At 49.9% G+C, this 14,764-nt stretch overlaps 1 protein-coding gene across 4 annotated transcripts in view; it reads right to left on the bottom strand.

Annotated features, from left to right (window-relative positions):
* Positions 1–14,764, bottom strand: part of SPATA6 (spermatogenesis associated 6) — a 79,139-nt gene that overhangs the window by 29,738 nt on the left and 34,637 nt on the right. For all 4 annotated transcript variants that reach the window (XR_012220099.1, XM_073544363.1, XM_073544362.1 and 1 more), the window contains one exon: positions 1,037–1,212. Coding sequence is in view for 3 of the 4 variants with exons in the window: in XM_073544363.1 (XP_073400464.1) it covers positions 1,037–1,212 (176 nt within the window). In the remaining variant the exon portion in view is untranslated. The remainder of the gene's footprint in view (positions 1–1,036; positions 1,213–14,764) is intronic.

The raw sequence follows: 14,764 nt of genomic DNA, 5'->3' as shown, positions 1-14,764 counted from the left end.
CTAGTCAAGGAACCAAACCACTGGTCTGCAATGTCAATCTTCAGGATGCACCATCTCCTAAAAAATCAGAAAGGCAGGAGACAGGGGAGTGGTGTACTCTTGAACTCAGAAGATGAGTACACTCCTTTAAATGACAATATACAGCAATAAAAAATATCAGAGGTTCAAATCCCATAAAAAGACTAAAAAAGGTGCAAAAAAAGAAGTTAGCATAAAAATAATAAAAATGTTCACATCATCTCCGTTTTCCCATTCCATAATTTAATAAATAAATAATAAAACATGCAAATAAAATAAGTGTTTATTTTATTGTATTATTTATGTATATATTTTTTATTATTTATATATAAATAAAATATACTGTATATGAATAAATAATAAAATAATGCTTATAAATAATAAAATATCTATAAAACAGATCTATCTCCTACAACCACACCTGTCCACATTGAACCACACACAATAAAAACAATAACATTTTATGCCTTTTATAAAGATGTAGCACAATTACACGAGTGACTATTCGTGTCTATGTCTGCAGGTATGGACACAGGTCGAAAAACGAGATAAGAAGTTTTTTTTTTTTTTTTTTTTTTTTTTAAAAGAAATTTCACTGTTTTTGAGGTCGAGGGACAACTTTTTCCTGTAGCAGAATGGCAGGCGCCCCACGCCTCTCTGCCTCTTCTTTGCTTCTGGCTATGACTGACAGCGGGTGACATCTACCATGAAAAGACGGAGATACAAATCTTTTCTTTCAGAAAATCTAAGCGCTCAGCAACTTTGTATATTGAACAATTAGGCAGCGATTCTGCTGACTGCCTTCCCGCAGACGTAGATGGGACAGCGCTCTACGAGATGGAGAGATTACATAAAAACAACACCTTGAGATTGATTTGATCGCAGCGTATCGGGAAGGGGGGGGAACCTGTGCCAGACGTTCAATGCAATTTTGCAAATAAAGTGATATAATAATTGAGCGAATATTCCCTGTTGTACAAATAAGAACTCGGCAAATACATGGAGACACGACGGTTACCTCTCTCTAAGGGACGATCTGTTCAGGACAGGACTGGGTGGGCGTCTTAGGATTGATGGCGGAGCGGAGCGAGACAGAAGTGATGGAGTTCTGTGCCACGGTGACTCTTGAAGCCTTTCGTCATTTACATCGTCCAAGGACGTCTGCAGGTCATCGATGTGCATCTTCTTGGAGTCCTATCAATATAAGTAGGAAAGAGGTGACAAATGATGGCTTATAAGAAATTTTTAAAGAAAAATCTACAATAAGCGCCCCCCATACACAATAGTCTAAGTTGGCCAAACGCATCAATGTTGCAGGATCGGCTCACAGTCTAATGTTTATGGGTGGTGTTTTTGTTGACGTGTCTTCTTGGACGCCTTTTATGTTAGTTTTGCCATTGCCTTATTTTCTAACTTCATATACAAGACTGTGGCAGCTTCGAAGCAGAAGCTGTCTGAAGAATGATCAGGTCACTCCTTTTAGCCACTTCACAACTTTCGAATCCCGAGATGGATGTGCATAGCAATGTCGACTTGACGTTGCTGTGCATTCTTTTTTTTTTTAGCATTTTTGTCAGGGGTGGCGGGTACTACGTAGAAGTCGCCTGAAGTAGACATGGCATGTCCATACCCCATCACGCATGTATGTGACACATTAAAGATTTTGTGTTTCTTGTATTCACTGTAACATTATGGTTTCTACATTGTAGTAAGTAGCAAAACAATGTGAAAAAAAGTGTAGTCTCCATAAATTTTTTGCCATTTTCCTCCAGAAGTAATTTGTGAAGTGCAAAAATAAAAAAAGTGACAAAAAAGCTAAATCTAGAAAATGGCAAATGGAAATTATCCATTTGTGAATCTAAAGCTGTCTGTTGTCAGTCACTTTCCCGTCCAAAAATAACTCATAACTCATCATTTCAGCGGTGGTCATCATGCCCGGTCACTACAGATACTATAGACCCACAGATGCAAGTAGAGTGATGGTCTTGTGTACGTGCTACTGCTTCATTCAGACGGACACTTTGGGATCCTCATTTTCTGGACCCCTGGGGGTCCCAGTGGTGAACCCCCGGTAATCACGCATTTATTACCTAATATATAGAAAAATGCATAGTGCCTACAGTGAAACATGGTGGAGGCCATGTCCTTATGTGGGGCTAAGATGCTGCCATCACTCCGTGCCCTCAAAAGACGTACACTTTTCCAACATGATCATGATCCAAAATACACATCTGTTGTATTTCTGAATAAGAACAGGGTGAAAGGGATTCAGTGGCCAAGTGTCTTCTGATTTTATCCCAACCAACACCTATGGAGAATTCTGAAGAGACAAGTTGTCATCACCCTCCATCCAGTATACAGGCTCTAAAAGTTGTGCAATGGAATAAGATAGATGTTGTAATATGTCGCCAAATGGTTCATTTCATGTCTAAAAGTCATCATGCAGTGCTTAAAAATCATGAAGTCACATAAAATACCAGTTGTAGTAATAGATGATGCAGGGCTTATTCATTTTTGCATGGACTCATTGGAGCAAAACAGAAGATTATGTAATGAAAGTTACATTATTAACTTTATTTTCCGGTAAGGGGTTAAAAAATGAAACTCAAGTCTTTCATTTCAGTGAAACATTACAATTTTACTTTTCAAAAGGGGTGTACTTGTGTATACTGATTATATATATATACATACACACACATATATATATATATATATATACACATATATACAAACACACACACACACACACACACACACATACATACATACATACATACATACATACACAGGTGCGTCTCACAAAATTAGAATATCATCAAAGAGTTAATTTATTTCAGTTCTTCAATACAAAAAGTGAAACTTATATGTTATATAGAGCCATTACACACAGAGTGATCTATTTCAAGTGTTTATTTCTGTTAATGCTGATGATTATGGCTTACAGCCAATGAAAACCCAAAAGTCATTATCTCAGTAAATTAGAATACTTTATAACATCAGCTTGAAAAATGATTTATAAAATCAGAAATGTTGGCCTCCTGAAATGTATGTTCAGTAAATGCTCTCAATACTTGGTTGGGCTCCTTTTGCATCAATTACTGCATCAATGCGGCGTGGCATGGAGGCGATCAGCCTGTGGCACTGCTGAGGGGTTAAGATACCGTTACACTAAGCGACGCTCCAGCGATCCCGACAACGATACGACCTGGTAAGGATCGCTGGTGCGTCGTTACATGGTCGTTAGTAAGCTGTCCTACAGGCAGATCGACTCAATGACGCAGCAACGATTCGGCGATCCGTATAACGACCTCGGCGGTCGTTGGTACCGTGTCACACAGCAGCTTTTCTGACGACTCCCGCCTGCGTCCCTGAGTTCTGGGTCGCCAACGAGATCACTCGTCGGCATCAAACACAAAAATGCATGCTGGCCAGCGGGACACCAGCAATCAAAAAATGGACCAGGACATTCGAGCACGATCAGCAAGATCGCAGCGGGTGCCCGGTCGCCGCTATGTGACACATGTAGCGAGATCGCTGGTGAGATCGCTGTTGCATCACAAAATCTGTGATGTTTCAGAGATCTCGCTAACGATCTCGCTATGTGAGACGGGGCCTTTATGGAAGCCCAGGTTGCTAGGATAGCAGCCTTCAGCTCATCTGCATTGTTGGGTCTGGTGTCTCTTATCTTCCTCTTGACAATACCCTATAGCTTCTCTATGGGGTTAAGGTCAGTTGAGTTTAAAGGGAATCTGTCACCCCATTTTAGCCCTATCAGCTGACGGCACCGCCATCAGGGGCTTATCTACAACATTCTGTAATGCTGTAGATAAGCCTCCGTTGTAACCTGAAAGACAAGAAAAAACAGTTAGATTATACTCACAGGGGGGCGCGATCAAGTGCAGTGGGTGTCGCGGTCCGGTCCGCCGCCTCCCATCTTAATACGATGCTGTCCTCCGTCTTACTTCTGCTGCGGCTCCAGCGCAGGCGTACTTTCTCTGCCCTGTTGAGGGCAGAGTAAAGTACTGCAGTGAGCAGGCGCCGGGAAAAGTCAGAGAGGTCTGGCGCCTGCGCACTGCAGCACTTTACTCTGCCCTAAACAGGGCAGAGAAAGTACGCCTGCGCTGGAGCCGCAGCAGAAGTAAGAAGGAGGAAGGCATCGTATGAAGATGGGAGGCGCCAGACGGAACCGCGACACCCATCAGACGGGACGCCTGGGTGAGTATAATCTAACGTGTTTTTCTTATCTTTCAGGTTACATCGGGGGCTTATCTACAGCATTACAGAATGCTGTAGATAAGCCCCTGATGGCAGTGCCGGAAGCTGATAGGGCAAAAATGGGGTGACAGGTTCCCTTTAAGGACAGGGTATGTATACATACTTACCCTGCATGTACACAGTTTTTTCCCCCTCAAATGTCATTGCCAAAAGAGAAAAAGAATAGCTGAAAATCAACATAAAACATAATCAAAAACCGCCTGAATCTTTTTGGCATAGCAACACATCACAACTCCGTGTGAATACCTATAGATGAAAAAAAAAAAAAATCAAGAGGAAAAAAAAAAAAATCAATGGCTTTAGGATGTGACTGAGCAAGACAGATGGACATTATGAGGAAAGAAATTTAGATTTCTGCGTGCTGATGAAAAAAAAAAAATCCATTAATCAAGCAGCATCAGCATATCGATATCTGGCATTTTGCAACTTGGGAGAAAACCTTATCTCCGTCAGGAAGTGGGCAATATTATGTTTATTGTTTAATCTTGGAGTTTTCTGGCCGCGGAGCTCATTCCAAACACGTTCTGCCTTTAATTTCAGAGCCGTGCTGGGTTTTCAGCTGCTAATAAAGGTAGATTTCAATCTCCCTTTAGTTTTGCTGGGAAGCTCAGCGGCTCTGGGCCATCCAGGGAGTGATGAATTAAAGACCAACCCGGGCTGTCTTGCGGAGCCAAAAAGTTCCTGCTGTTAATATAGCTTTATTCCTTTAAACAAATCAATTTTAATTAAAATCTCTATGATAAAACAGTCATGAATCACGAGGACGGTCCGAGGAAAGTAAATTGTATGGAGGGAAAGGGAAGAAAAAAAAAAAAAAAAAAAAAAAACACATTTCGAAGCCTTCTATGAGGTTATCGTTAACGGTGCGAAGCTTGAGGCAGTAAGACAAGAAAATTGGAAATTAAAATAATGGTGTCTACACTCTGAAACATCACCACGGCTAGAAATCCAGGCTGGGTTCTGTGTTACCATGGGGGCTACTATTCACACCAGTCCTCGTGTACGGTGACACGTGGGTGCAGGGCTCTAAATTCTCTAGATCAAAACACATGGATTTTTGTGAGTACTCACCGTAAAATCCTTTTCTCCGAGACGCTCATTGGGGGGCACAGGTACTGTGGGTGTATGCTACCGCCATCTGGAGGCTGACACTAGGCAAACAACACAAGGTTAGCTCCTCCCCCGCCGTATACACCCTCGCCCTGATTGCGGGCGGAAGCCAGTTTAGTGTAAAAGCAGTAGGAGAACAACAACAATCAGCCTTAATGCAATAAACCAGGGGTCCCCAACCGCCGGTCCACGGCCCAGCACCGGGCCGTTGCAGTGCCCTTGCCGGTCCGCGGACACAAGAGGAGCCGGGGGGCGGTACAACAGCTGATACTCACCCTGCATCCCGCGGCGGCTTCATCCAGCGCTGAGCGGTCACGTGCTACCGCTCATTTAAGGTCATGAATATGGATGCCACTCATCTCCCATATGCGTGGCGTCCATATTCATGCACCTTAATGAGCGGTAGCACGTGACCGCTCCGCACAGGAAGAAGCTGAAGCGCCGCGAGATGCAGGGACGTGCAGCGACAGGAAGGAAGTTCAGCGACAGCGACGTGAGGGTAAGTATGATGGGGAGGATGGGGGAGCCGAGCGGAGCCATATATACAAGGGAGGGAGAGTGGGAGCGGAGCCATATACACAGGGGAGGGAGAATGGGAGCGGAGCCATATATACTAGGGAGGGAGAATGGGAGCGGAGCCATATACACAGGGGAGGGAGAATGGGAGCGGAGCCATATATACAGGGGAGGGAGAATGGGAGCGGAGCCATATACACAGGGGAGGGAGAATGGGAGCGGAGCCATATATACTAGGGAGGGAGAATGGGAGCGGAGCCATATACACAGGGGAGGGAGAATGGGAGCGGAGCCATATATACAGGGGAGGGAGAATGGGAGTGGAGCCATATACACAGGGGAGGGAGAATGGGAGCGGAGCCATATATACAGGGGAGGGAGAATGGGAGCGGAGCCATATACACAGGGGAGGGAGAGTGGGAGCGGAGCCATATATACTAGGGAGGGAGAATGGGAGCGGAGCCATATACACAGGGGAGGGAGAATGGGAGCGGAGCCATATATACAGGGGAGGGAGAATGGGAGCGGAGCCATATACACAGGGGAGGGAGAATGGGAGCGGAGCCATATATACTAGGGAGGGAGAATGGGAGCGGAGCCATATACACAGGGGAGGGAGAATGGGAGCGGAGCCATATATACAGGGGAGGGAGAATGGGAGTGGAGCCATATACACAGGGGAGGGAGAATGGGAGCGGAGCCATATATACAGGGGAGGGAGAATGGGAGCGGAGCCATATATACAGGGGAGGGAGAATGGGAGCGGAGTCATATACACAGGGGAGGGAGAATGGGAGCGGAGCCATAAATACAAGGGAGGGAGAGTGGGAGCGGAGCCATAAATTCAAGGGAGGGAGAGTGGGAGCGGAGCCATGCATACAAGGGAGGGAGAGTGGGAGCGGAGCCATGCATACAAGGGAGGGAGAGTGGGAGCGGAGCCATAAATACAAGGGAGGGAGAGTGGGAGCGGAGCCATATATACAAAGGAGGGAGAGTGGAAGCAGAGCCATGTATACAGGGGAGGGAGAGTGGGAGCACAGCCATGCATACAAGGGAGGGAGAGTGGGAGCGGAGCCATGCATACAAGGGAGGGAGAGTGGGAACGGAGCCATGTATAAAAGGGAGGGAGAGTGGGAGCAGAGCCATAAATACAAGGGAGGGAGAGTGGGAGCGGAGCCATAAATACAAGGGAGGGAGAGTGGGAGCGGAGCCATATATACAAAGGAGGGAGAGTGGGAGCGGAGCCATAAATACAAGGGAGGGAGAGTGGGAGCGGAGCCATAAATACAAGGGAGGGAGCGGAGCCATAAATACAAGGGAGGGAGAGTGGGAGCGGAGCCATGCATACAAGGGAGGGAGAGTGGGAGCGGAGCCATAAATACAAGGGAGGGAGAGTGGGAGCGGAGCCATGCAAACAAGGGAGGGAGAGTGGGAGCAGAGCCATAAATACAAGGGAGGGAGAGTGGGAGCAGAGCCATATATACAAAGGAGGGAGAGTGGAAGCAGAGCCATGTATACAGGGGAGGGAGAGTGGGAGCACAGCCATGCATACAAGGGAGGGAGAGTGGGAGCGGAGCCATGCATACAAGGGAGGGAGAGTGGGAGCGGAGCCATAAATACAAGGGAGGGAGAGTGGGAGCGGAGCCATATATACAAAGGAGGGAGAGTGGAAGCAGAGCCATGTATACAGGATGGGAGGATGGGAGCAGAGCCATGTATACAGGATGGGACAGGGGAGTCATGCATACAACAGGGGGAGCCACACAGAGCTGGACAGGACTGGGGGAACCACACATACATTTTCTGATGATTAGAAAATAATCAGCATGTACAGAACTCCAGTACAATTTTTCTTAAGTGCTCAATGCTCCATTTCCTTGTAGGTTCCAATCATCATTAGCAGCGACGGTCATGAGTAGAAGTAGCCCAGTGCTCCCACTGAAACAAAGAAACAAGCCAGGTGCTCGCACTCATTCAAAACCTATGGTGAGTTGAGTCACATTATAAATGTTATAATTAAATGATAAGTATGCACTGCTAAACTACAACCGCGTCCATAGCCCCACCCCCTTATGACCAAAGCCCCGCCCCTGTCACACCTCTATCCCCGCCCTGCCGGGCCGTGGAAGAATGGTCTTGCTTGAAGCCAGTCCCTGGTGCAAAAAAGGTTGGGGACCACTGCAATAAACAATATGTCTGGCAAGGGACCACCCTGATATTAAGAAAAATAGACACATTAATTAAATAAACACGCGCCAACCGGCTGACAGGGTGGGTGCTGTGTCCCCCAATGAGCGTCTCGGAGAAAAGGATTTTATGGTGAGTACTCACAAAAATCCATGTTTCTCCTTCGTCTCATTGGGGGACACAGGTACTGTGGGACGTCCTAAAGCAGTCCCTGGGTGGGAGATTGACTCACCGATCTAAGCTGCATGCACCTCTTTTGTTCAAAGGTGCGCCACTGCTGCTTGGAGTATCCTTCTGCCCTGGCTCGCATCCGCCGAAGCCTGGGTATGGATACTGTAATGTTTAGTAAATGTGTGCAGGCTGGACCAGGTTGCTGCCTTGCATACCTGTTCCGCCGAGGCCTGATGCCGAAGCGCCCAAGAGGCGCCCATTGCCCGAGTAGAATGCGCTTTGATCCCTGCTGGAACTGACGCACCTCTGATATGATAGGCCTCCTGAATAGCTAAACGGATCCATCTGGCTATGGTCGCCTTTGAGGCAGCGAGCCCCTTCCTGCGCCCCTCAGGGAGCACGAACAGCGTATCCGTCTGGCGAAAAGGTGCCGTCCGCGACACGTACCTCCTGAGTGCTCTCACCAGGTCTAAGGTGTGAAGAGCTTTTTCTACGCGATGCACCGGTGCCGGACAGAATGAAGGCGAGACAATATCCTCATTGATGTGAAAAGAGGACACTACCTTCGGAAGAAAGGGGGGAGCTGGTCCAAGCACCACCTTATCCTTGTGGAAAACGAGAAAAGGTGCTCGGGAAGATCGGGCCGCCAACTCCGAAACTCGCCTAACGGAGGTAATGGCTACCAAAAATACCACCTTCCAAGAAAGGAACGATAAGGAAATATCCTGCAGCGGCTCGAAGGGCGCTTCCTGCAGAACGCTCAGGACCAAGTTAAGATACCAGGTGTCCATCGGCGCCTTATAGGGGGGGTACTATATGAGAGACTCCCTGGATGAAGGTCTTAACCTGCATTTTATTAGCAATCTTTCATTGAAACAGGATGGACAGCGCAGATATCTGTCTCCTAAGGGAGCTCGGGGCCAGCCCCGAGTCTAGGCCTGATTGAAGAAAGGCCAAGATGTTGGGAATAGAGAACGTCAGGGGCGAATGACCCCGCTCTCGACACCAAGTGAAGAAAATTTTCCAGGTGTGATGGTAAATTCTTGCGGAGGTTGGTTTCCTGGCGCTAACCATTGTGGCGACCACCTCACGCTCAAAACCTGCTTGAGTTAGAATCCAAGATTCAACGGCCATGCCGTCAAACACAGGGCCCCTGCGTTCGGGTGGAAGATCGATCCCTGGTGCAGTAGATCTGGGCGCTCTGGTAGTCGCCATGGGACGTCGGTGAGCAGCCGCACAAGATCTGCGTACCATGCCCGTCAGGGCCAGTCTGGTGCCAGCAGAATTGCTGGGACCCCCTCTGCTTTGATCTTCCTGATGACCCTCGGAAGCAATGGCAACGGAGGAAACAGGTATGGACGGCGAAACTGGTAACATGGTAAGACCAACGCATCCACCGCGAACGCTCGTGGGTCTCGTGACCGAGCGACGAACACAGGCACCTTGGCGTTCGTTCTGGACGCCATCAGGTACACATCCGGTGTTCCCCACCATTGGCAAATTTGCTGGAAGACCTCGGGGTGCAGGGCCCATTCCCCAGCTACGACCTCTTGTCGGCCGAGGAAGTCCACTGCCCAATTTTCTACGCATGGGATGTAGACTGCCGAAGTTATCGACTGGTTCTTCTCGTCCCAATGATGCACCTGTGCTATCTCGCGCATGGTTGCCCTGCTGCGTGTGCCCCCTGATGATTTACGTAAGCCACAGCTGTGGCGTTGTCTGACTGTATCCGGACGGGCCATCCTGCTAGGAGGTACTGGAAATGCTGCAGCGCCTGCCAGATCGCTCGTATTTCCAACAAGTTTATCAGAAGACGAGCTTCCTGTTGCGACCACTGGCCTTGTGCCGTGTGGTGGCGAAAAACCGCTCCCCAGCCAAGGAGACTGGCGTCGGTCGTGACCACTAGCCAGTGGTCTGGGGGAAACGGCTTCCCCTGAAGAAGGGAGGATCTGGTCGTCCACCATTCCAGCGACTGCCTGACCTGAGAGGATAGCCGGCACCGCTGATCGAGGGTGAACGGATTCTTGTCCGAGGCTGACAAGAGAGCGTGCTGCTGTAGGGGTCGAAGATGAAATTGAGCAAACGGAATTGCTTCCATTGCTGCCACCATCTTCCCCAGTATCCTCATCCCAAACCGAATGGTGTGAGGGACCGGCTGCTGGAGCTTCAGGACTCCCTGTCGGAGCGCTAGGGCCTTGTTTTGAGGGAGACTTACCAACCCTTGGGAGGTATCGAAGACCATTCCTAGAAAAACAATCCTCCGAGCTGGGACCAGAGATGATTTCTTCCTGTTGACCAACCAACCTAAGCGGGAGAGTGTATCCAGTGTAATGCTGACATTCTCCTTGCACGCCCGAAACGAGGGACCCTTCACCAAGAGGTCGTCCAAATATGGCAAGACGACTATGCCCCTCGAGTGTAAGACGGCCACCACGACTGCCATTACCTTCGTGAACACTCTGGGGGCGGTGGCTATCCCGAATGGGAGTGCTGCGAATTGAAAATGTCGCCCATTGATGGCGAACCGAAGAAACTTTTGATGCGGAGGAAAAATGAGAACGTGCAGGTAGGCATCCTGAATGTCGATCGAGGCTAAGTACTCTCCCTGCTCCATGGCTGCTATAACAGAACGGAGAGATTCCATCCTGAAATGTTTGACTCTGATGAACCTATTTAAGAGCTTCAGGTCCAAAACTGGTCTGATCGTCCTGTCTTTTTTGGGGACCGCGAACAGATTGAAATAAAAACCTTGAGCTTTTTTGTGCTCTGGTACGGGAACAATAACTCCGTTGTCTAGGAGTGAATCGATGGCCCCTAGCAATGCTTTCGCCCAAGACTCCACCTTGGGAAGTCGGGAGGGAAAAAACCGTGTTGGAGGGTACCTGATGAACTCTATCTTGTACCCTGAAGTCACCAGTTCTACCGCCCATAAGTCGTGTGCTACCTCGGCCCAGATATGGCAAAAAAGGAGCAGGCGGCCCCCCCACCCTGCTGCTGTCGCCTACCAAAGGCTCCGAGTCATTTGGCTGAGGGCCTCTGGGTCCTGGCTCCTCTCGACCTGGGCTGGCGAGCGCGCATCCTTCCCACCGGTATGGGTCTACATGAGATCTGTCGCTCCCTATCTTGGTTGAAGCGAGGTGGGCCAGTCGAACTGGCTGCTGCCATCCATCCGGTGTTGCGAAAAGCTCGAAACCGTGTCGGGACCTGACGAAAAGGCTGTTTCGCCTTTTGCTGCGGGAGGAAGCTACTTTTCCCTCCTGTCGCATCGGAGATGAGCCGATCCAACTTCTCCCCGAACAGGCGGCCTCCCTGATAGGGCAAGGAAGTCAAGGACTTCTTGGAAATTGAATCGGCTCACCAAGTTCTCAATCAGAGAGCTCTCCTAATGGCTATCACGTTAGCGGCCGCAAATGCTGCACAATTAGCTGCATCCAAAGACGCATTAATTAAGTAGTCTCCAGCCATAGCAATCTGACTTGCGACCTCAGACACCTCCACAGGTAGTCCTCTATCCTGCAAGGCGTTATTCAAAGACTCTGACCATGACATCATGGCCTTGGCTACCCACGTCCCCGCAAACGAAGGGGCGAGCGCCGAACCTGATGCCTCAAAAACTGATCGCGCCAAACCCTCTATGAGCCGATCCGTGGGGTCCTTAATGGACGAGCCGCTAGGCACCGACAACAAGGACTTCGAGGCCAGGCGTGATACTGGCGGGTCCACCACTGGGGATTCTGCTGATTTCTTACAGAGTTCCGGGGCAAATGGGTATCTCGCCTCTATAGGCTTCTGACCCGAGAAGCGCTTGTCTGGGCGTTCTCTGTGGCGCTGCACTATATTCTCAAATTCTGGGTGAGTGCCAAATACTCTATGCGGGTGCTTGACCCGCTTAAAGGCTACCTTATGGCTCGCGGCCAAGGTAGCATCATTTTCGATCCCCAGGGTTTGATTGACAGCTTCAATGAGGCTGTCCACTGTCTCCCGGCATCCCGGGGTATCTAGATCAAGTGGCTCGTTTGAGTCACGATCCAAACTCTGCCCGCTCCCGCTCGCTGGTGAAAGGGAGCGTGATGCTGAACTACCCGATGCCAAGGCACCGGATAAGCCGGGAGGCCTCGTATGGGTTCGTTTCCTTCGCCTCTGTCTGGCATGGGAACGGCCCCTGCAGGCCGGAGGTTCCTGTGAGGTGGAGGACCCTTCCCAGACAAGTGAGCCACTATCCTTGCCTCCCTTTGGGGCGTGAAGGGACTCGATCGCCTTTGTAAGCGAAGCCATAGACTGGGATAATGATAGCGCCCATTCCGGAGGATTCGTTTCTCTGGATTGAGTCACCGAGGGAGGATCCTGGGCGCGTTCAGAGTCGCAGGCCTCGCACACTTTGGTGCTCTGCGCTCTTGGAAACGAGGCCTTACAAGAAGTGCATGCAGCGTAGAGAAAAGTGTGCGTCTTCCCTTTCCTGGCCATATTGAGCCTGCTAGGCGTTTTATATATCCAAACCAAAAAATGCTTTTTTTTTTTCTATATTGGAGGGGAGGGGTGGGGGAGGAGAGGCCCCCTTGCTGTTTTAGCGGTCTCCGCAGCCTGCACTTACCCGACCTGTGCCCCCCGACTGCGTGCCCGACCTTCTGTATCTCCGTGGGGTAAGCCGACCTCTTCCCTGGTCGCGGCCTACCCCGCACTAAAGCCGGGGACTGGATTTATCCGGCGCCCGCCCAGCGCTCCAAGGGGCGGGCCACCGGAAGTGACGCATTGCGCCGAGGGCGGTACTTCCGCCGCGGCCTACACCGGCAAAAAGCCGGGGGCTCAATTCCCCCCGCGGCGCCGCAGCTGCGACGGCTACTGTCCACCGCCCCGCGGCGCCGCGTGACGCAGGGGCGGCGATGGTGCGCCGCGGCCTAACAGTGGCAAAAAAGCCGGGGGCTAAATTTTTCTCCCCCACCCGCGACGCCGAAGGCGCGCCGCGGTCTACCAGTGGCGGGAAAAAAAAAACGGGGGCTAAATTTTTCTCCCCCGCCCGCTGTGCCGTGAAATGCTGCGGCGCGCCGCGGCCCTAGGGGGACGCACACTGCTGCCTGCCACTGCTGCCCAGGAACCCCCGCATGCCCGTACCTTGAGTCACTGAACACAGGATCCAGGTAGGCCGCAGGGAGCGGGGGCTGGTGAGGGGATCCTGGACAGTGCAGGCACCCTAACTCCGTCCAGCTTCAGCCGAGGAGAGGGACCATCCGCCTCCTTGCAGCACCTTCGTCTTGCGTTGGTGGAGCAGTGGGGGACGCTCGGACCGTCTTGTGCCTCTGAATAGCCCATAGTTTCTCTACCAAGGGGTGGTCAGGGCTAGGTCCGGCATCATGTCCCACGTCGCAGGAAAGGATACGTGGAGACGACTCTCGCACATGCTCGCCAGTTGCTGGTTTGGGGAAATCGGACCCTTTCAATAGGATCCGTTGCCCCTGTCTCTTCTTCTTAGAAAAAATAAAGAAAATGAAATAAAAAAGTTCTGGGGAAAACGCCCAGATTTGTCCCACGACGCGGGAAAGGATACGTGGAGATGACACTCACACGTGCTCGCTCGTTGATGGTTTGGGGAAATCGGACCCTTTCAATAGGATCCGTTGCCCCTGTCTCTTCTTCTTAGAAAAAATAAAGAAAATAAAATAAAAAAGTTCTGGGGAAAACGCCCAGATTTGTCCCACGACGCGGGAAAGGATACGTGGAGACGACACTCACACGTGCTCGCCCGTTGATGGTTTGGGGAAATCGGACCCTTTCAATAGGATCCGTTGCCCCTGTCTAATCTTCATGGACAAAAAAAGTCTGGAGAAAAAGGACCAGATGTGTGCCTCCATAGACACTAAGCAAAAAACTGGCTTCCGCCCGCAATCAGGGCGAGGATGTATACGGCGGGGGAGGAGCTAACCTTGTGTTGTTTGCCTAGTGTCAGCATCCAGATGACGGTAGCATACACCCACAGTACCTGTGTCCCCCAATGAGACGAAGGAGAAATTGACAAATGCACATGAGGAAAAATTTGTAGGATTCAATTAACCCATTAACATTTTTTTTTTTTTTTTTAAGTCTAGGAGAAAACCGGAGAACCAGGAGAGAACACATGTTCCAGGCTTGGACTGGTGTCACGACTTTATTGTTGGGTGGCCAGGACCAGGGGCTCCTTCCCTGTCCCTAATGCTAGGGGCACCCTAGCTCACCCTGCTCCCCAGATTACTTCTGATGGTGAAGATGCCAGGGCCACGTACCTTGCATTGGCTCCTGAATCCGCCCTCAGTCTGCACCCATCCCCCACCGAGGGGAGTGGTAATGTACCATAATACACCAACCAAAACTAACAAGGTAATACGAGCTGGGGTAACAAAAAATACCCAAAGTACAAATATGCTCACACATATAACAGAGGGATGCACAGGGATGCACTGGGGATGGGGTTAAACCAAAGTAGGAGAACAAAGGGAATTATCGCACATTCAGAACC

The sequence above is a fragment of the Dendrobates tinctorius genome, unplaced genomic scaffold (genome assembly GCF_039654945.1).
Source record: "Dendrobates tinctorius isolate UK_male_01 unplaced genomic scaffold, ASM3965494v1 ptg000138l, whole genome shotgun sequence".
Classification (NCBI taxonomy): domain Eukaryota; kingdom Metazoa; phylum Chordata; class Amphibia; order Anura; family Dendrobatidae; genus Dendrobates; species Dendrobates tinctorius.
The sequence above is the reverse complement of the archived record's forward strand: the minus strand, read 5'-3'. Positions and strand labels throughout refer to the sequence as shown.